This window comes from Mobula hypostoma, chromosome 2, assembly GCF_963921235.1.
Source record: "Mobula hypostoma chromosome 2, sMobHyp1.1, whole genome shotgun sequence".
Taxonomy (NCBI): Eukaryota; Metazoa; Chordata; class Chondrichthyes; order Myliobatiformes; family Myliobatidae; genus Mobula; species Mobula hypostoma.
The window spans coordinates 171,923,321-171,946,458 of NC_086098.1; the positions used below are offsets into that span (position 1 = coordinate 171,923,321).

At 47.2% G+C, this 23,138-nt stretch overlaps 1 protein-coding gene across 11 annotated transcripts in view; it reads left to right on the plus strand.

Annotated features, from left to right (window-relative positions):
- The window catches only part of rbck1 (RanBP-type and C3HC4-type zinc finger containing 1), an 83,629-nt gene that overhangs the window by 39,713 nt on the left and 20,778 nt on the right, over positions 1-23,138 (plus strand). For all 11 annotated transcript variants that reach the window (XM_063041066.1, XM_063041068.1, XM_063041071.1 and 8 more), the window contains 4 exons: positions 1,740-1,833; positions 7,759-7,957; positions 9,367-9,470; positions 12,791-12,964. In XM_063041066.1, coding sequence (XP_062897136.1) covers positions 1,740-1,833; positions 7,759-7,957; positions 9,367-9,470; positions 12,791-12,964 — 571 coding nt within the window. The remainder of the gene's footprint in view (positions 1-1,739; positions 1,834-7,758; positions 7,958-9,366; positions 9,471-12,790; positions 12,965-23,138) is intronic.

The window sequence follows — 23,138 nt, forward strand, 5'->3', positions numbered from 1 at the left end:
TAACTGCCATCAGGGTCCTTTTACTCTTGCAGTTTCTTAACTCGACCCACAAGAATTGAACATCTTCCGATCCTATGCAACATCTTTCTCATGATTTGATGCCATGCTTTACCAGCAGAACCACACCACTCCCTCTGCTGACTTTCCTATCCCTCTGATACAAAGTGTAACCTTGGACATTCAGTTCCCAACTCCAACCATCCTTCAGCCACGATTCAGTGATGGCCACAACATCATACCCAAAAATCTGTAAAAGTGCAACAAGATCATCCTCCTTGTATCTTATACTTAGTGCATTGAGATATAACATTGTGTTTGCTACCGGATTTGATTCTGCATCCCTAATGCACTGATGCTCCCCCTGCTGGCTGAAATTTTGTCCTATCATCTCTCTGCCCTTCCTAACAGTCTGAATGCACACTATCTTTGCTTTTTTACCATCCACCCTATCCTGAGTCCCTTCACTCTGGTTCCCATCCCGCTGCCAAGTTAGTTTAAACCCTCCCCAACATCTCTAACAAACCTGCCCACAACAATATTGGACCCCTTCAGGTTCAGGTGCAACCGATCCCCCAGAAGAGGTCCCAATGATCCAAGAGCCTGAAGCCCCGCTCCCTGCACCAGCTTCTCAGCCACGCATTTATCTGCCAAATCATCCTGTTTCTGCCATCATTGGCCATGAGACAGGCAGTAATCCAGAAATTACTACCCTGGAGGTCCTGCTTCTCAGCTTTCTGCCAAGCTCTCTAAATTCTCTTTTCAGAACCTCTCTATTTTCCTTCCCATGTCATTCGTACCAATATGTACCAAGACATTTTGCTGCTCTCCCTCCCCCTCCAAAATGCTGTGGACACAATCCGAGACATCCCTGATCCTGGAAACTGGGAGGCAAGATACCATCCGGGTGTCCTGTACACATACACAAAATGTCCAGTCTGTCCCTCTGACTATTGAGTCCCCTATCACTACCACTCCCCTCTTCTCCCCTTTTCCCTTCTGCACCATGGACCCATGCTCAGTGCCAGTGACCTGGTCTCTGGCATTGCCCTGGGAGGACATCTCCCACAACAGTATCCAAAACAGTATACATATTATTGAGGGGAATGGCCACTGGGTGCTCTGTGCTAATTGCCTATTCACCTTCCCATTCCTTCTGATAGTCACCCAGCTATCTGCCTCTTGCAACTTGGTGGTGACTACTTCCCTATAGCTCCCAACTGATGAGCTCCCCGCTCTCCTGTACAAGCCGAAAGTCATCCAGCTGCTGCTCCAGATCCCTAACACGGTCTTCAAGGAGCTGCAACTGGATGCATTTCACACAAAGGTAGTTATCTGGGAGACTCTCCCAGTACTGCCACATCCAGCATGAAGAACACACAATGGCCACTTAAACTACATTAAGTACCCCTGACACAGTAAGAAAATAGGGAAACTTAACAGAAACCTTCTTGAACAACCTAGCCAGAGGCAACTCCTCTTCCGAGCCAAAGTCTCCTTTGAGCCAAGGCTTGATGCTCCCACTCCCAACAGTGGCTGCTCCCTTCTGTACTTTTATTTACTCCTCTCTGCACTGCTCCTGCCGCTGGAATGACACCAAACGCCCGCAAAGCTCTCCTTTTAAACGAGCGCCACCGACCTCTGAGAAACCTCCAGACTGTGCAGTACAACAATCATGCCACTAAATATAAAATCCTGTCTACCTTCCTGAGGGAGTGATTTTGCACCACTTTGCACCACAGGTTAAGAGTTGGTGTGGAAGACTGGTGGACGAGTGGTACAACCATCACAATGAACGTGTTTCCTTACACGACTATTGCAATGCTGAAGACAAAGGTAAGATGGGATACTCGCCACCATGAAGTACAAAGCTTAGTCAGGGCGACTGTGTGCGGATTTACAATGGGAAATCATAAACAATGGGAAGCAGGTCAAGCCCAGCAAGTACTAAGAAACACACACAACATGCTGCAGGAACTCAGCAGGCCTAGCAGTGTCAATAGAAATGGATAAACAGTCGACATTTTGGGATGACACAACTCAGGACTGGAAAGGAAGGGGGAAGACACCAGAATATAAAGGTGGAGGGGCGGTGACGGGAAGGAGGATAGCAGGAGGGTGACAGGTGAAGCCAGGTGGGTGAGAAAGGTAAAGGGCTGGAGAGGAAGGAATCTGATAAGAGAGGGGAGAGGGGGAGAAAAGAAAAAAGTAAGATGGAGGAGACGGAGACTTGGGGGGAAGTGATAGGCAGGTGAGGAGAGGTAAGAGACCAAAAGGGGGAGGGAAATGTTTTTACTGAAAGGAGAAAATGATACTCATGTCATCAGGTTGGAGGCTACCCAGATGGAATACAAGGTGCTGACCTCCACCCTGAGGGTGGCCTCATCTTGGCACAAAAGGAGGTCCTGGACTGACGTGTTGGAATGGGAATCAGAAGTAAAATTACGATTGGGATGTCCCACCTTAGGCGGATGGAGCAGAGGTGCTAAGAAAGCAACATCCACAATTGTGTTGGGCAGTGGAAGTGGAGCTAGCAGAGTCGCTGCCTCACAAAGCTAGAGCCCCAGGTTTGATCTCGACCTTGGATGCTGTCTCTGTGGAGATTGCACGCTGTCCTCAATTTTTCTGGAGGAATTCAGGGGTTGAGAGAGATAATAAATCAGCCATGATGGAATGGTAGAGCAGATTTGAAATGGCCTAATTCGTCACCTATGTCTTATCAAGTTGAAGTTCAAGTTCATGTATGTCAGTCAATCACAGGTGAATACCCATGAATACAGCCAGACAACAGCGTTCCTCCAGGGCCATGATGCAAAGCACAGTTCCAACAGACATTAACAGCACAAGGACTGGTTTACCTGCTGCTGTAAGATATCCCTAGTTAGTAGATAGGGGCTCGAATTCTTGAAGGGAGTTGGTAAGAATGTGGGGGGGGGGGTGGGAATTAAACAAAAAAAAATTGGAATAACATGGTGAATGTAAATGGTGAGCATGGACTCTGAGCTGGTGGGGGATGGAGAGTGTGGATTCAGGGGTGGGGGGAGTGTGGACTCTGAGCTGGGGGAGTGTGGACTCTGAGCTGGGGGGGTGGGGAATGTGGACTCTGAGCTGGGGGGGTGGGGAGTGTGGACTCTGAGCTGGAGGGTGGGGGGAGTGTGGACTGAGCTGGGGGGGTGGAGAATTTGGACTCTGAGCTGGGGGTGGGGGGAGTTGGACTGAGCTGGTGGGATGGGGGGAGTGTGGACTCTGAGCTGGGGGGTGGGGGGAAGTTGGACTGAGCTGGGGGGATGGGGGGAGTGTGGACTGAGCTGGGGGGATTGGGTGAGTGTGGACTCTGCTGGGGGGTGGGGGGAGTGTGGATTCTGAGCTGGGGGGTGGAGAATGTGGACTCTGAGCTGGGGGGGTGGGAGGAGTTGGACTGAGCTGGGGGGGTGGGGGGAGTGTGGACTGAGTTGGGGGTTGGGGGGAGTGTGAGCTGGGGGTGGGGGGAGTGTGGATTGAGATGGGGGTGGGGGGAATGTGGACTGAGCTGGGGGGGTGGGGGGAGTGTGGACTCTGAGCTGGGGGGTGGGGGGAGTGTGGACTGAGCTGGGGGGGTGGGGGGAGTGTGGACTCTGAGCTTGGGGGGTGGGGGAGTGTGGACTGAGTTGGGGGTTGGGGGGAGTGTGAGCTGGGGGTGGGGGGAGTGTGGATTGAGATGGGGGTGGGGGGAATGTGGACTGAGCTGGGGGGGTGGGGGGAGTGTGGACTCTGAGCTGGGGGGTGGGGGGAGTGTGGACTGAGCTGGGGGGGTGGGGGGAGTGTGGACTCTGAGCTGGGGGGTGGGGGGAGTGTGGACTGAGCTGGGGGGTTGGGGGAGTTGGACTGAGCTGGGAGGTGGGGGGAGTTGGACTGAGCTGGGGGGATGGGGGGAGTGTGGACTCTGAGCTGGGGGGTGGGGAGAAGTTGGACTGAGCTGGGGGGGATGGGGGGAGTGTGGACTGAGCTGGGGGGTGGGGGGAGTGTGGATTCTGAGCTGGGGGTGGGGGGGTGGGAGGAGTTGGACTGAGCTGGGGGCTGGGGGGAGTGTGGACTCTGAGCTTGGAGGGGTGGGGGGAGTGTGGACTGAATTGGGGGTTGGGGGGAGTGTGAGCTGGGGGTGGGGGGAGTGTGGATTGAGATGGGGGTGGGGGGAGTGTGGACTGAGCTGGGGGGGTGGGGGGAGTGTGGACTGAGCTGGGGGGTGGGGGGAGTGTGGACTCTGAGCTGGGGGGTGGGGGGAGTGTGGACTGAGCTGGGGGGTTGGGGGAGTTGGACTGAGCTGGGGGGGTTGGGGGGAGTGTGGACTGAGCTGGGGGTTGGGGTGAGTGTGGACTCTGCTGGGGGTGGGGGGAGTTGGACTGAGCTGGGAGGTGGGGGAGTTGGACTGAGCTGGGGGGATGGGGGGAATGTGGACTGAGCTGGGGGGATAGGGTGAGTGTGGACTCTGCTGGGGGGTGGGGGGAGTTGGGCTGAGCTGGGGGATGGGGTGTGGACTCTGAGCTGGGGGGTGGGGGGAGTGTGGATTCTGAGCTGGGGGTGGGGGGAATGCGGACTGAGCTGGGGGGGTGGGAGGAGTTGGACTGAGCTGGGGGGTGGGGGGAGTGTGGACTCTGAGCTTGGAGGGGTGGGGGGAGTGTGGACTGAGTTGGGGGTTGGGAGGAGTGTGAGCTGGGGGGGAGTGTGGACTGAGCTGGGGGTGGAGGGAGTGTGGATTGAGATGGGGGTGGGGGGAGTGTGGATTGAGCTGGTGGGGTGAGGGTGAGTAGATTGAGCTGGGGTGATGTGGAGAATGTGGACTCGGCTGGGGGGTGGGGAATATGGATTCGGCTGGGGGGTGGGGGATTTGGACTCTGGGCTGGGGGGGCATGTGGACTCTGAGCTGTGGGGTGTGTGGACTCTGGGGTGGAGGGTGTGGACTCGGGTGGGGAGTGTGGACAGTGGGCTGGCAGGTGTGGAGAGTGTGGAATCGGGAGGTGTGGAGAATGTGGACTCAGTGGCGGGGGGGAGTGTGGACTCTGAGCTGGGGGGTAGGGTGGCCCATTTTTGTATTTTGTCTCTCTACAATGTAAAGTCTTTGCCAGTGGTGTAGTGGTATCTGCTCCCAGACTTTGGAACGAGGTCCCCGGTTCGGCCAGCTCCTTGCACACTTTCTGTCTGTGCTCGGTTAAGCATCAAGCTAGCAACTCAGCGTTGTAAAGAACAGACAAACTGCTAACGAAATGGCAAGGTTGCCACCCAATGCACCAAACAAAGTGCAGGCAGGAACTTTACCTTTTCAATAACTCTAATGCCCGTTTGTGTCCCATTAAGTACAACTTCCTGACCAGGCTACCGCTCAAGGCATTGGTGCTGGGTTTGCCTCCCTTCAGCCAGGAGGTTACAGGTTCAATCCCCGCTTGTAATAGTGGGAGGCACCACTGCTCTGTTGGAATGTTGGAGCATTGAGCTGAATGGGTGGGCACAGGACCTACTCCATAAATGTTCCATTAGCCATTGACTTGTTTATCTTTATTCAGAAAAAGTACTCCATACAGGCATTAGGTACACACAAAATGCTGGAGGAACTCAGCAAGTCAGGAAGCATCTACGGTGAAGAATAAACAGTCGACATTTCATCGGGACTAGAAAGGAAAGGGGGAGAAGCCAGAATGAGAGGGTGGGGGGTGGGGAAGGAGTCCAAGCTGGCAGGTGGGTGTGGGAGGGGTGATGAACTAGGACAGCGGTCCCCAACCACCGGGCCACAGAGCATGCGCTATTGGGCCGTGAGGAAATGATATAGATTTGGCGATATGAGTCAGCTGCACCTTTCCTCATTCCCTGCCGGGCCGCGAGGAAACAATATGATTTGGCGATATGAGTCAGCTGCACCTTTCCTCATTCCCTGTCACGGCCACTGTTGAGCCATTATGCACGCGAGGTCATTACGTGTCCATGTCAGCGTGGGAAGATCAACTCCTCACGCTTGCAAATGACGACGGGCTGAAAAGTATGTTTGACATAACATCTCTGCCAGCATTCTGGATCAAAGTCAAGGCTCAATATCCTGAGATAGCCGCGAAAGCACCGAAAACGTTGCTTCCATTTCCAACATATCTCTGCAATGAATGCAACGAAAACTAAATTGCGGAATAGACTGCTCATTAGGGACCCCCTTCGAGTATCGCTGTCACCCCTCGATAGGACGGTGTTGTTGCAGGGAAACAAGCCCAGGGCTCCCACTGATTCAGCGATATTGGTGTGTTGCAATGATTTTATATGTTCATAGGGGGAAATATGCGCTGTGTTCAATATCCAAACGTTACTTAAAATGTTGTGATGCTATTGATTTATATAACCATATAACAATTACAGCACGGAAACAGGCCATCTCTGACCTTCTAGTCCGTGCCGAACGCTACTCTCACCTAGTCCCACCGACCTGCACTCAGCCCATAACCCTCCATTCCTTTCCAGTCCATATAGCTATCCAATTTAACTTTAAATGATAATATCGAACCTGCTTCTGCCACTTCTACTGGAAGTTCAACATTTACTTCAAACTTCCCTGTTCTCCCCTGATAATTGGCTTTTCGCTATATTCATGCGAGGAAAATATGCGCTGTGTGTTTAATATTAAATTCGTTAGATAAACCCTTTTAGAAACAAAATTGAGTGTATTAGCCACTTATCACCAATATTCCGGTCGTGATTAACCGCGCCCCCCCCCCCGAACAGAATTATCAAAAACAATTTGTAGAAAAATAATCGGCACGTGCACACATGCGCACTGCTGCCCGCCCAAGGCTTCATGGTCATTGTAGTCTTTCTCGGGGTAAACCCAATGTATTTGACTGCTACTCTTGTCCGTTGCCAACCCTATCCATGCCCCCCCCGCCCCCGAGTCGGCCGGTCCGCAAGAATATTGTCAATATGAAACCGGTCCGCAGTGCAAAAAAGTTTGGGGACCCCTGAACTAGGAAGCTGCGAGGTGATAGGTGGAAAAGGTGAAAGGCTGAAGGAGGAATCTAACGGGAGAAGAGATTGGACCGTGGGAGAAAGGGAAGGAGGAAGGGCACCAGACGGAGGTGATGGGCAGGAAGGGAGAGGAGAAGGGTTAAGAGGGGAACTGGGATGGGGAATGGAGAAGGTGTTGTATACTTCAGCAGTGTGGCACTCCTGCACCAATCCAGTATCGCAGATACAGTACCGCATGGGTGCTGAGGTGTCACAGATGCAGGCAGTGGGTACTTGCAATTAGTGTGCAGTTGAGAGAGAGAGAAAAAATATATATATTCTGTCTGGGTACCTCCAATTTGATGGCGTGAACCTCAATTTCTATAACCTGGTAATTTCTCTCCTGCCCCCACCCCCCCCCCCATTTGCGTCAATGACCAACACTGTCCGAGGATTTGCTGGGGGCAGTCCAAAACTAGTGCCACACTTCTGGCACCAACATAGCATGCCCACTACTTGCTATCCCTAACCCGTATGTTTTGGAAATGTGGGAGGAAACCCACGCGGTGACAGGGAGAACGTATAAACAGACAGTAGCGGGATTGAACTGGCGCTGTAATACAGTTATGCTAACCGCAATGCCACCGTGCCGGAACCCTGTATGCTCTGAATCAGCAAGGTAGAGAAGGCTATAGGACCAGTTCTGGTGAATGGGGTTAGTATAGATGGGTACCCTTTGAGGGCTGAAGGGTCAGTGTCTGTGCTCTGTAACTCTTTGACAGTTTCCTCTTTCTGTTGTCTGTAAAGATGCATAAAGACTACAGTTTCAGTCCTAAACTGCAACAGTGGATCATTGCACAGCGCCTGGCGAAGGACCACGAAACTCTTTCCTTTCATGGCATCAAAAAGGATGGGGATACGGCCTACCTGTACCTTTTGACAGCCAAGCAGGTCGCACAGACTGACCCTGTGCAGCTACCAGCAGAAGCACCTCAGGTGGCTACTGGTGAGTAATAGGGTCTCAGCACCTCTACCTCTCAAGACACCTCTACTGTTGAGACTATGGGTGGGGAATCGTCCTTCATTCTTCATTCATAGGATGTGACCATGACATTATTTCTTCTGAAGCCCATCGCCCCTACTTCGGCGTAGGCTGCTAAGTCCTGGGCCGGTCGTACAAGTTGTCTTCTGGTGTAGCCCATTTTCAAAGATCCTTCTTGTCTCGGGGATGAGGTCTTTGGAGCCTCTGTTGGCATTTCTGTAGCTCTGGGTTTTTACGGAATGGGGTTGCTAGCCCCTGCTTTCACAGCTGTGCTTGAGACTGTCCATGGTGGAGTTACTGACTGACTTTTATTGCCCACCCCTATATGCCCCTTGTGAGGCCATTTCACGTGGTGATTAAAAGGTAAATACACAGATGAGTCTGGACAGATTGGGAAAACCCAGTAGATAATCCTTCCCTGAGGAATGTCTGTGAAACTTAATCCCAATACTCTCTATCCCGTGTGAGGGGGACTCTCTGCTTTGTAATGAAAGATTTTTAGATTTAAGATAGAGACTGATTTGCCACATGTACATTGAAATATCAAAACATACAGTGAAACACATCATTGAGTCAACGATCAACACAGTCCGAGGATGTCTGGGGGCAACTCACGTGTCGCCATGCTTTGGGTGCCAGCAAAGCATGCCCACAACTCACTAACCCTAACTCAAACATCCTTGGAACGTGGAATGAAACTGTAGCACCCAGAGGAAACCATATAGTTACACGGAGAATGTACTAACTCTTTATGGACATTGGTGAGAATTGAACCCCGATCGGTGATCGCATTTACAGGGAGAATGTACAAGCTCCTCATGGACATTGGTGAGAATTGAACCCCGATCGGTGATCGCATTTACAAGGAGAATGTACTAACTCCTTATGGACATTGGTGAGAATTGAACTCTGATCGGTGATCGCATTTACACGGAGAATGTACAAGCTCCTCATGGACATTGGTGAGAATTGAACTCTGATCGGTGAACGCATTTACGCGGAGAATGTACAAGTTCCTCATGGACATTGGTGAGAATTGAACTCTGATCGGTGATCGCATTTACAGGGAGAATGTACAAGCTCCTCATGGACATTGGTGAGAATTGAACCCCGATCGGTGATCGCATTTACAGGGAGAATGTACTAACTCCTTATGGACATTGGTGAGAATTGAACCCCGATCGGTGATCGCATTTACACGGAGAATGTACAAGCTCCTCATGGACATTGGTGAGAATTGAACTCTGATCGGTGATCGCAAGCTCTGTAGCACAAAACAAAGAAGAGAACTTAGGTTCATAAATGGTTCACGGATTTGACTGCAGAATGGTTTTGGAATGCTAAAATGCACCATTTTTTCCCTCTGGATACAGATGAACCAAGACCAATTAGGGAGCAACTTCTCCCAGTGTTGGAAGCGCGTGGCACCGCAGCACAGTTGAATGAAGGACGGTGTTTGGCAAAAGCAGTGCCTCAGGTGGGTCCAAATTTTTGTACATATGTGTTGTGTGAAGCATCCATCCCTCCCTTCTCTCCCTTGCAGAATGGGCCTTTCGAGCCACACTACTCAGTAATCGCCTTATTTAATCCTGATCTAATCACCGGACAACTTATAATGACCAATTAACTTGCCAACTGTTATGTCTTTGGATTGTGGGAGGAAACCAGAGCACCCAGAGGAAACCCACACAATCATGAGGAGAATGTGCTGGCAGCAGCGGGAATTGAACTCAGGTCACTGGTACTGTAAAGTGTTGTTCTGCCCCTCGTGGTGCCCGACTGTCCTTGGGCTGGAGAGGACACAAGAGTATCGATGAACAGAGGGACCTTAGTGGGTTCAAGTCCATAGTTCCCTGAAAGTGGCCACGCAGCGTGATAATCATGTCATCATGATAATCAGAGTCACGCTGTCTTAAAAGTTCCTTCTCCCAGGCAATTATTCCGATCAACCATTCTTGTTAGCTCCCCTTCCCCCTCAATCTATTGCCTCAGTCACTGCACTGTAAACTCCTTAAAACTCTTTTTATAATGCTGTTAACATTGTAAATATACAGTATGCATTTTGTACATTCCATGTCTGTACTTATAACATTATTTTATATCATTATTTATTCTTTATAATTATTGATGTTTTTATTGTATGCCGCACCCTGACCAATATCCTAACATGAAGCAAATTCCTACAACCTGTAAGTATATGTGGTGGATAAAGTTGACCTGTAATCTTTGATTAAATCCTGATGAGAGGTCCCCTGACATTAACCCCACTTCCTTCGCCTCAGTTATTCCTTCTCCCAGCTCAGTCGCTCACCTGAGCCCATTCGTGGCTGCGTTTCCTGCTGATGGCACAATGAGGAGTAGGCATGTTCTGGAGGGTGAGGGTCCCTATTAAGGATGTTGCCACCTTGTAGATGTCCTTGATGGTGGTGAGAGCTACAGTTGCAAGAAAAAGATTGTGAGCATTAATTACTCATGAAATGTGGACTGATCTTCATCTAGGTCACTAGAATAGACAAAGAAAATATGCCTAAACTAATAACACTCAAACAATTGTACTTTTAATATTTTTATTGAATACATTGTTTAATCATTCACAGTCCAGGCTGGAAAAAGTATGTGAACCCTTGTACTTAATAACCGGTAGAACCGCCTTTAGCAACAATAACCTCCACCAAACATTTCCTGAAGCTGCTGATCAGACGTGCACAATGGCGAGGAGGAATTTTAGATCATTCCTCCATACTAAACTGTTTCAGTTCATCAATATTTCTGAGATACCTTGCATGAACAGCCCTCTTCAGGTCATGCCACAGCATCTCAATTGGGTTAAGGTCCAGACTCTGACTTGGCCATTCTAAAACACAAATTTCCTCTTTTTAAACCATTCTGTTGTTGATTTACTCTTGTGTTGCATCATCCAACTTCTATTAAGCTTCAGGTGGTGGACCACCATCCTGATGTTCTCCTGTAAAATGTCATGATACAATTTTAAACTCATTGTTCCCTCAACAATTGCAATCTGTCCAGGCCCTGAGGCAGCAAAGCAGCCCCAAACCATGTTTCCACTCTGCTTCACAGTTGGGATGAGGTTTTGGTGTTAGTGTGCAGTGCCCTTTTTCCTCCAAACATAGCGGTGTGTATTTCTGCCAAAGAGTTGAACTTTTGTCTCATCTGTCCACGGAACATTGTCCCAGAAGCATTGTGGAACATCCGAGTGACCTTTTGTAAACTTCAGATGTGCAGCAATTTTTTTTTGGAGAGCAATGGTTTCCTCTATGGTGTCCTTCCATGAACACCATTCTTGTTCAGTGTTTTTCTTATAGTGGGCACATGAACAGAGACTTTAACAAGTTCCAGAGATATCTGCAGGTCATTTGCTATTATCCCTGGGTTCTTTTCCACCACCTTCAGCATTGCACATTGTGCTCTTGGTATGATCTTTGCAGGACACCCACTCCTAGGGAGAGTAGCAACAGTACAGAATTTCCTCCATTTGTAGAGAATTTCTCTTACTGTGTACTGATGGATACTTGGGTCTTTAGAAATGCTCTTGTTGCCTTTTCCAGCTTCATGCTTCTCTACAATTCTCCTCAGCTCCTCTGAGAGTTGTTTTGATTGAGGCATGGTGAACATAAACAGATCTTTCTTGAGAAGTGCAGGCTGTCAGTAACCTGACTTTGTGTCTTTTTTCTAGGGCAGGGCACCTCTATAACCCACACCCTCCATCTCATCTCGTTCATTGGGTGACCTGACTCCGAATAGCTTTTGTAGAAGGAATTACCCCAAAGGTTCATGTAGGTTCTTAAACCTAGACTGTGATTTTTTTTTTTCAAAATGGTGTACTTAGCATTGATAAGAAGAAATACAATTGTTTGTGTTTTATTAGTTTGGGCGGATTGTATCTGTTTAGGATTGTGATTTAGATGAAGATCAGACCACATTTTATGAGCAATTAATGCCAAAAACCAGGTAATTGCAAAGGGTTCACTAACTTTTTTTTGTAACTGTGGCCAAAGGTCCCTGATAATGGATGTTGCTTTCTTGTAGGTGTGCTTGATGGTGGAGGGAGCTATACCAGTGTACACATATAGATATTGTGCACTCCCTGCAGTGTGGGGACTGAGACACGAATGCCTGATTTGATACATTTAAATAGAATATAGAACAGTATGGCACAGTACTGATGTCCTGATGAAGGGTTTTGACCTAAAACATCAACTGTTTATTTTCTGCAGGCACTACCTGACCTGCAGAGTACTTCCAGCATTTTGAGTGTGTCACTGACTTTGATGGCGGCAAGGCGGAGATGTGTATGTCTCTACCAAGGGAGGTGTAAGAAGCTCTTTCCCTCCTCTAGCCTGCAGGTTCCCAATGGGCAAGGTGTGCCATCTGCTGAGCCCCCCAATCAGGGTCATGTGAAACCATGGGAGCAGGTGATGGATGGTCGTATGAGCAGTTGGTACATATCACAAGTCCTGACACTGATAACAGGCAGACAATCTCTGAAGAGTATGGATAATGACTGTGGTCACCTGTCTGGTAAAGACACTGTCCAGAAAAAGGCAATGGCAAACCACTTCTGTAGAAAAAAATTGCCAAGAACAATTATGGTCATTGACAGACCGTGATCGCCCATGTCATAATACATGAAGCATGATGATGACTTCATACAACACGGCACATAATGATGATGATAATATGACTTGATATTGCAGAGTCTGAGAAAAATTATTTATCTTAATACAGGGAAAGTAGAACCACAAGAAAAAATGTATTTTTTTTTATCCTTCCTGTTAGATTGGCTGGAACTGTCCAGGATGCACATACGTCAATAAACCAACTCGTCCGGGGTGCGAGATGTGCAGCACGGCCAGGCCAGATGACTACCAGGTTCCCAACACCTACAAACCTGACCAGGAAGAACTGCAGAGGATGAAAGAGGAAGAAGCAGCTTTCGAACAATATGAAAAAGTAGGGTTCTTTTGATAACTGCTGTTCCATTTAGCTTCTTGCCTTCAGATTCAAAGTAAATTAATTGTCAAAGTAGATCTACACTTAGTGGCCACTTTATTAGGTACAGGAGTGGCACCTTTTGTGGTCTCCTGCTGCTGTAACTCATCCACTTCAAGGTTCAATGTGTTCAGAGATGCTCTTCTCCACACCACTGTTGTAAGACAATAGACAATAGGTGCAGGAGTAGGCCATTCGGCCCTTCGAGCCAGCACCGCCATTCATTGTGATCATGGCTGAACATTTCCTCAACTCCGTTCTAAATGGCCTACCCCTTATTCTTAAACTGTGGCCTCTGGTTCTGGACTCACCCATCAGCGGAAACATGCTTCCTGCCTCCAGCGTGTCCAATCCCTTAATAATCTTATACTTTTCAATAAGATCCCCTCTCAGCCTTCTAAATTCCAGAGTACACAAGCCCAGTCGCTCCAATCTTTCGACATATGACAGTCCCGCCATCCCGGGAATTAACTTTGTCAACCTACGCTGCACTCCCTCAATAGCAAGAATGGCCTTCCTCAAATTTGGAGACCAAAACTGCACACAGTACTCCAGGTGTGGTCCACCAGGGCCCTGCACAGCTGCAGAAGGACCTCTTTGCTTTTATACTCAATTCCCCTTGTTATGAAGGCCAGCATACCATTAGCTTTCTTCACTGCTTGCTGTACTTGCATGCTTGCTTTCAGTGGCTGATGTATAAGAACTCCTAGATCTCGTTGTGCTTCCCCTTTTCCTAACTTGACTCCATTTAGATAATCTGCCTTCCCATTCTTACCACCAAAGTGGATAACCTTACATTTATCCACATTAAACTGCATCTGCCATGCATCTGCCCACTCACCCAGCCTGACCAAGTCACCCTGTATTCTCATAACATCCTCCTCACATTTCACACTGCCATCCAGCTTTGTGTCATCGGCAAATTTGCTAATGTTACTTTTAATTCCCTCATCTAAATCATTAATATATATTGTAAACAGCTGCGGTCCCAGCACTGAACCCTGCGGTACCCCACTGGTCACCGCCTGCCATTCCGAAAGGGACCCGTTAATCACTACTCTTTGTTTTCTGTCAGCCAGCCAATTTTCAATCCATGTCAGTACTCTGCCCCCAATACCATCTGCCCTAATTTTGCCCACTAATCTCCTATGTGGGACTTTATCAAAGGTTTTCTGAAAGTCCAGGTACACTGCATCCACTGGCTCTCCCTTGTCCATTTTCATAGTTACATCCTCAAAAAATTCCAGAAGATTAGTCAAGCACGATTTCCCCTTTGTAAATCCATGCTGACTCGGACCAATCCTGTTACTGCTATCCAGATGTGTCGTAATTTCATCTTTTATAATTGACCCCAGCATCTTTCCCACCACCGACGTCAGGCTAACCGGTCTATAATTCCCTGTTTTCTCTCTTCCTTCCTTCTTGAAGAGAGGGACAACATTAGCCACCCTCCAATCCACAGGAACTGATCCTGAATCTATAGAACATTGGAAAATGGTTACCAATGTGTCCACGATTTCTAAAGCCACCTCCTTAAGTAACCTGGGATGCAGACCATCAGGTCCCGGGGTCTTATCAGCCTTCAGACCCAACAGCCTATCCAACACCATTTCCTGCCTAATATAAATTTCTTTCAATTCATCCATTACCCTAGGTCCTTTGGCCAGTATTACATCTGGGAGATTGTGTCTTCCCTAGTGAAGACAGATCCAAGGTACCTGTTCAACTCATCTGCCATTTCCTTGTTCCCCATAATATATTCACCCGCTTCTGTCTTCAAGGGCCCAATTTTGGTCTTAATTATTTTTTTCCTTTTCACATACCTAGAGAAGCTTTTACTATCCTCCTTTATATTCTTGGCTAGTTTACCTTCGTACCTCATTTTTTCTCCACGTATTGCTTTTTTAGTTACCTTCTGTTGCTCTTTAAAAGTTTCCCAATCCTCCAGCTTCCCACTCGTCTTTGCTATGTTATACTTCTTCTCTTTTATTTTTATACTGTCCATTACTTCCCTTGTCAGCCACGGCCTCCCCTTACTCCCCTTAAGATCCTTCTTTCTCTTTGGAATGAACTGATCCTGCACCTTCTGCATTATTCCCAGAAATACGTGCCATTGCTGTTCCACTGTCATCCCTGCTAGGGTATTGTTCCATTGAATTTTGGCCAGCTCCTCCCTCATAGCACCATAGTTCCCTTTGTTCGCCTGTAATACTGACACTTCTCCCTTCTCCCTCTCAAATTGTAGATTAAAACTTATCATGTTATGTCACTACCTCCTAAAGGCTCCTTTACCTCGAGGTCCCTGATCAAATCCGGCTCATTGCACAACACTAAATCTAGAATTGCGTTCTCTTTGGTAGGCTCCAGTACAAGCTGTTCTAAGAATCCATCTCGGAGTGACTCCACAAACTCCCTTTCTTGGGGTCCAGTACCAACCTGATTCCTCCATGTTGAGGTCCCCCATTACCTTTGCGACATGCCAATTTTAACTCTTGATTCAACTTACACCCTACATCCAGACTACTGTTTGGGGGCCTGTAGATAACTCCCATTAAGGTCTTTCTACCCTTAGAATTTCTCAGTTCTATCCATACTGACTGTATGTCTCCTGATTCTATGTTCCCCCTTGCAAGGGACTGAATATCATTCCTCACCAACAGAGCCACCCCACCCCCTCTGCCCATCAGTCTGTCCTTCCGATAGGACATATATCCTTGAATATTCATTTCCCAGGCCCTGTCCACTTGAAGCCATGTCTCTGTTATTCTGACAACATCACACTTACCAATTTCCAACTGTGCCTCAAGCCCATCCACTTTATTTCTCATACTCTGTGCATCCATATACAATACTTTTAATTCATTACTCCCCTCACCTCCCACATCAATTCCTATTTCACCTGGCCATACTGTACGATTCCTTCTTGAGCTTTCTGCTCTGTTGATTCTGCTGTCTTTCTTAACTTTTCTTATTCTCACTTTCCCTTTATCTCCATCCTTATGTTTCCAGTTCGTCTCCCCCCCCACTACTTAGTTTAAACACCCCCATGTTGCAGAGGCAAACCTGTCTGCCAGAATGCTGGTGCCCCACTTATTAGGGTGCAACCCGTCCCTTTTGTACAATTTATCCTTACCCCGAAACATACCACAGTGGTCCAAGAATGTAAATCCTTGCTTCCTGCACCAGTTCCTCAGCCACACATTCAGATCCATTATCTCCCTGTTCTTGACCACTCCAGCACAGGGAACTGGAAGCAAACCGAAGATGACCACCCTGGAAGTCCTGCTTTTCAGCCTTCTTCCGAGTTCTCTGAAGTTGCGCTGTAGAATGTCTTTCCTCTTCTTCCTCACGTCATTTGTGCCGACATGCACCACCACTTCCAGATGTTCACCTTCGCTCTTGAGGATTCCCTGCAATCGGTCCGTGACATCCTTGATCCCAGCACCAGGGAGGCAAAACACCATCCTTAAGTCTCGCCTGTTGCCACAGAAACCCCTTTCTGTACCTCTCACTATGGAGTCCCCTACTACCATGGCTCTGCCTGACGGCTGTCTCCTCAGCTTTGCCTCAGCGCCAATTGTTGACTCGCAGACCCATCTGCCCGTAAGGTGTGGTTATTTGAGTTACTGTTGCCTTCCCATCAGCTTGAACCACCCTGGCCATTCTCCTCTGATCACTCTCATTAACAAGGCATTTTCGTCCCCAGAACTGCCACTCACTGGATGTTTTCTTCTGCTTTTTGCACCATTCTCTATAATCTCTATAGACTGTTGTGTGTGAAAATCCCAGGAGATCAGCAGTTTCTGAGATACTCAATCCACCCCGCCTGGCACCCGAGATTCCCGTTTAGCACCGTCTATAGACTTGTTTTATTGAGGCATTTACAGGAAACAAAAAATAAATACAACAGAATTTACAAAAATCTATACATAAATAAAGACTGATAAACAAGCAAACTGCAATAGAAGACAAAATGTGAAAATAAAAAAAAGTAACACTGAGAACATGAGTTGTAAAAAGTCCTTGATAGTGTGTAGGTGGTTGAATCAGTTGAGAGTTGCAGTGAGTAAAGTTATCCAACCCAATTCAGGAGCCTCATGGTTGTAGGGTAATAACTGTTCTTGAACCCGGTGGGGTTATAGCCTGTGTAAAGAAAATTACAGATGCAAACAACAATGGCCTGATATGGCAACTCCAATGTCGAGGAATAGAAAAGGCGATAGAACATGGTGGACACAGCCCAGTCCTTCAGAGGCAAAGCCCTCCCCACCAGTGAGCACAATTACATAGAGCACTATCACAAGAAAGCTGCATCCATCATCAAGAACCTCCACCATCCAGGCCATGCTCACTGCTCACTACTACCATCGGGCAGAAGGTACAGAACCAGGTTCGGGTTCAGGAACAGTTATTACCCTACAACCATCCACCTCCTAAACCGGCTTGGATAACTTCACACACCTCAATGCTGAAACAACTCCACAATCTTCAGACTCGCTCTCAAGGACTCTCCAGATCTCTTGTCCTCAGTATTCCTTACTCTTTAAAATTATTTGCTGCCTTTTGCACCCTGATTGTTTGTCAGTCTTTATTTATGTAGTTTTTTTTTCATAGATTTGGTTGTGTTCTTTGTTTACCCATAAATGTCTGCAAGGAAAAGAATCTCAAAGTAGTATATTTCACACATATGCATTGTGCGGAACCTATGCCCTCCTTGGCATTACGGGGGCTGCAAAGGAAAGAGCCATCAGGGCCGTCACAGAGGCTGCTGAACAAGCCTCTGGATGGCTATGGATCAGGAGGTGTGACCCGTGGAGCAATGCTGCTGATCAAGCTGGGGCCTGATCAACCCTGGCTGGGTCACATGGGCGAGGGTGTCTGATGTTGAAAGACCAGAAGCACCTGATAAACCCAGGTTACACCACCGATGATGTGCCCCAGTGCATCCTAGCAGCAGCATTATGAAGGATTTACTTTGAGCTTGATTTGGAACATGTGTGCACTTCTGGTTGCCGCCATTATAATAAGAATGTTGAGGCTTTGGAGAGGACACTGAAGAGATTTATCAGGATACTCTCTAGATATTAGGGAATAGGAACAAACTTTGTTTTCTCTGGAACGTCAGAGACAAAGCGGAGACCTATAAAATTACAAGAGGCATAGATAGGTTAGACAGCTAGACTCTTACCCCATGGTAAAAATATCAATTACTAGAGGACATACATTTAAGACGGGCGGTGGGGGGGCATTTGAAAGAGGATGGATGAAAGAAGTATTTTTACACAGAGAGAGGTGGGTGTTTGCCACAGGCTACCGGGGGAGTGATGGAAGCAGATACAATAGTCATGTTTAGGAAGCTTTTGAATAGACATGAGTATACAGGGAATGGAGGGTTTTGGCTGATGTGCAGACAGAAAGGATTTAGTTTAATCTCACATTGTGTTCAGTACAGCCATTGTTGGCCAAATGGTTTGTTCCTGTTATCAGTGGTGTAGAGAGAGAAAATTTAGAAAGACACTTTGAATCGAGTTGGGTGATAACTAAAACTAGAGGTCATATGTTAAAAGTGAAAGGTGAAATATTTAATTGGAACCTCTTCACTCAGAGCTGGTGGGAGTGTGGAACGAGCTGTTCAGTGGGTTTGATTTCAGCGTTTAAGAGAAATTTGGGTAATTACGTGGATAAAAAGGGTATGGAGGGCTATGGTATAGGTACAGGTCAATGGGGCTGGGCAGAATAGCAGTTTGTTATAACTAGGTGGGTCAAAGGGCCTGTTCTGGTGCGGTAGTGTTCTGTGACTCTGCTGTTCAATGTTGCCGACAACAGTCAGTGGCTTTTGTGGCCTTGTGTGGTATTTGAAATGTGATCATCTGAGGGACATAGAATACAGTGACAAGAATCCACATGGGGTCAAGCCATATAACCATATAACAATTACAGCACAGAAACAGACCATCTCGGCCCTTCTAGTCCGTGCCGAACTCATACTCTCACCTAGTCCCACCGACCTGCATTCAGCCCATAACCCTCCATTCCTTTCCTGTCCATATACCTATCCAATTTAACTTTTAAACAACAACATCAAACCTGCCTCAACCACTTTTACTGGAAGCTCATTCCACACAGCTACCATTCTCTGAGTAAAGAAGTTCCCCCTCATGTTACCCCTAAACTTTTGCCCTTTAACTCTCAACTCATGTCTTCTTGGTTGAATCTCCCCCATTCTCAATGGAAAAAGCCTATCCACGTCAACTCTATCAATCTCCCTCATAATTTTAAACACCTCTATCAAATCCCCCCTCAACCTTCTATGCTCCAAAGAATAAAGACCTAACTTGTTCAACCTTTCTCTGTAATTTAGGGGATGAAACTCAGGCAACATCTTAGTAAACTTCCTCTGTACTCTCTCAATTTTATTGACATCTTTCCTATAATTCGGTGACCAGAACTGTACACAATACTCCAAATTTGGCCTTACCAATGCCTTATACAATTTCAACATTGCATCCCAACTCCTATACTCAATGCAACACACATAAAAGTTGCTGGTGAACGCAGCAGGCCAGGCAGCATCTCTAGGAAGAGGTGCAGTCGACGTTTCAGGCCAAGACCCTTGAGTCCTGACGAAGGGTCTCGGCCTGAAATGTCGACTGCACCTCTTCCTAGAGATGCTGCCTGGCCTGCTGCGTTCACCAGCAACTTTTATGTGTGTTGCTTGAATTTCCAGCATCTGCAGAATTCCTGTTGTTTCCTATACTCAATGCTCTGATTAATAAAGGCCAGCATACCAAAAGCTTTCTTCACCACCCTATCCACATGAGATTCCACCTTCAGGGAACTATGCACCATTATTCTTAGATCCCTCTGTTCTACAGCATTCGTCAGTGCCCTACCACTTACCATGTATGTCCTATTTTGATTAGTCCTACCAAAATGTAGCACCTCACATTTTTCAGCATTAAGCTCCATCTGCCATCTTTCAGCCCACTCTTCTAACTGGCCTAAATCTCTCTGCAAGCTTTGAAAAACTACTTCATCATCCACAACGCCACCTATCTTAGTATCATCTGCATACTTACTAATCCAGTTTACCTCCTCATCATCCAGATCATTAATATATATATATCAAACAACATTGGACCCAGTACAGATCCCTGAGGCACACCGGTACACACCGTCCGTCAATCTGACACACAGTTATCCACCACTACTCTCTGGCATCTCCCATCTAGCCACTGCTGAATCCATTTTACTACTTGGATATTAATGCCTAACGATTGAACCTTCCTAACTAACCTGCCGTGTGGAACCTTGTCAGAGGACTTACTGAAGTCCATATAGACAACATCCACCACTTTACCCTCATCAACTTTCCTAGTAACCTCTTCAAAAAAATTCAATAAGATTTGTCAAACATGACCTTCCATGCACAAATCCATGTTGACTGTTCCTAATCAGACCCTGTCTATTCAGATAATTATATATACCATCTCTAAGAATACTTTCCATCAATTTACCCACCACTGATGTCAAACTCACAGGCCGATAATTGCTAGGTTTACTCTTAGAACCCTTTTTAAACAATGGAACAACATGAGCAATACGCCAATCCTCCGGCACCATCCCCATTTCTAATGACATTTGAGATATTTCTGTCAGAGCCCCTGCTATTTCCACACTAACTTCCCTCAAGGCCCTATGGAATATCTTGTCCGGACCCAGAGACTTATCCACTTTTATATTCCTTAAAAGCGCCGGTACTTCCTCTTCTTTAATTGTCATACTTTCCATAACTACCCTTCTTGTTTCCTTTACCTTACACAATTCAATATCCTTCTCCTTAGTGAATACCGAAGAAAAGAAATTGTTCAAAATCTCCCCCATCTCTTTTGGCTTCACACATAGCCGAAACCCTTTGGATTTATTTTTGGTAGCTGAATTTTGTCACTTTCTGTCTTATAACACTACAGCACAGAAACAGGCCCTTCAGCCCATCTAGTCCATGCCAAACTATTATTCTGCCTAGTCCAATTGCCCTGTACCCAGACGATAGTCCGCCATACATACCCCTCCCATCTGTGTATCCACCCAAATTTCACTTGGGTGCCAAGGTGGCACCAGTGAACAACGATTCCTTGGGTGACATCTATTCAGATAGTCAATTATTTCACTTTTTCTGTGCCTTTTTATCATAATTGTGTTTTGGAAACTGTTGGGGCCTGTGACTTGCAGTTTGGAGTTCAATTGAGTGATCTAGCGCTCTGCTGTCCCCAAGAAAATTCCAGGAGAGGACGTCAAGCACGAGCTGCCTTGAACAGAAGATTAGAGACGGGAAGGGGCCATAATCGACTCCATCTCTCACCAATCGAAGCATCGAGAAAGATTGAAGCATCGAGGCAAATTCGGAGGAGGCTGGGTCAGCAGTCACTTCTCACAGGTCAGGACGGAGATCGCTCCTAACGGAAAGCCGCGTTGGGCTGGAGGTCGCTCCCATGGGAGGCCGCGACTCTGTGAATGAAGGCCCCATGGAAGGACTGAGTTCGAGCTGTTGATCTCCGCGATGCTGACGGAGGATGTTTTTGGAATTCTGAGACACGTGACTATTGGTGTGGACTGTAGTTAATATTGGTCTCCTTCAGTTTTCTGTGTTTTCTTTCTTGTTGTCAATTGGCGGGTGGGCGATATGTTACTTTTTTGAATGAGGAAGGTGTTGTAGATTTGATGTTCATGTTATTATCTGTGTTATTTTTTTGTGTGGGAGGGGTTTGATGTTTTATCTGCCGTGTCTGGGTGGGCGATCTGTTTTTGTGCGAGGGAGGGATTGGGGGGTTTTGGGATTTGAGTTTTGCTTCTTTTTCTCTTCCATGTGGGAGCGGGGTTTGATGTCTTCTTACAGCGAATTCCATGTTTTTGATGTATTTCATGGCTATCTGGAGAAGACTGATCTCAGAGTTGTATAGTGTACATACTTTGATAATAAAATGATCCTTTTGAACCTTTGAAATGTTGAAATCGAATCAGCTTCTGGCAGCTCGCTCCACACTCTCACACCCTCTGAGTGATGAAGCTCCCCCTCATGTTGCCCTTAAATATTTCACCTTTCCCCCTTAAACCATGACCTCTAGTTCGTCTAACTAGAGAGGGCTAAGGCACCGGTGACCCCTGTTTCCATCCGGGGGTCAGTGTGGACATGGTGGAGGATTACAAATACCTGGGGATACGAATTGACTATAAACTGGACTGGTCAAAGAACACTGAGGCTGTCTACAAGAAGGGTCAGAGCCGTCCCTATTTCCTGAGGAGACTGAGGTCCTTTAACATCTGCCAGACAAGGCTGAGGATGTTCTACGAGTCTGTGGTGGCCAGTGCTATCATGTTTGCTGTTGTGTGCTAGGGCAGCAGGCTGAGGGTAGCAGACACCAACAAAACCAACAAACTCATTCGTAAACACGAGAAATTCTGCAGGTGCTGGCAATTCAAGCAACACACATCAAAGTTGCTGGTGAACACAGCAGGCCAGGCAGCATCTCTAGGAAGAGGTACAATCGACATTTCGGGCTGAGACCATTCGTCAGGACTAACCCTATTCTGTGTTTTTTTTTGTTTGGGAGGGTTTTGATGTTTTATCTGCCATGTTTGGGTGGGCGATCTGTTTTTGTGCGAGGGAGGGATTGGGGGGTTTTGGGGTTTGAGGAAGGCCGGTGACGTTGTGGGGATGGAACTGGACTCTCTGACGGTGGTGTCTGAAAAGAGGATGCTGTCCAAGTTGCATGCCATCTTGGACAATGTCTCCCATCCACTACATAATGGACTGGTTGGGCACAGGAGTACATTCAGCCAGAGACTCATTCCGCCGAGATGCAACACAGAGTGTCATAGGAAGTCATTCCAGTCTGTGGCCATCAAACTTTACAACTCCTCCCTTGGAGGGTCAGACACCCTGAGCCAATAGGCTGGTCCTGGACTTACTTCCTGGCATAATTTACATATTTAATTATTTATGGTGCAACTGTAACAAAAACCAATTTCCCTTGGGATCAATAAAGTATGACTATGACTACGACTATGACTATCTCACCCAACCTCAGTGGAAAAAGCCTGCTTGCATTTACCCTATCTATACCCCTCAAAATTT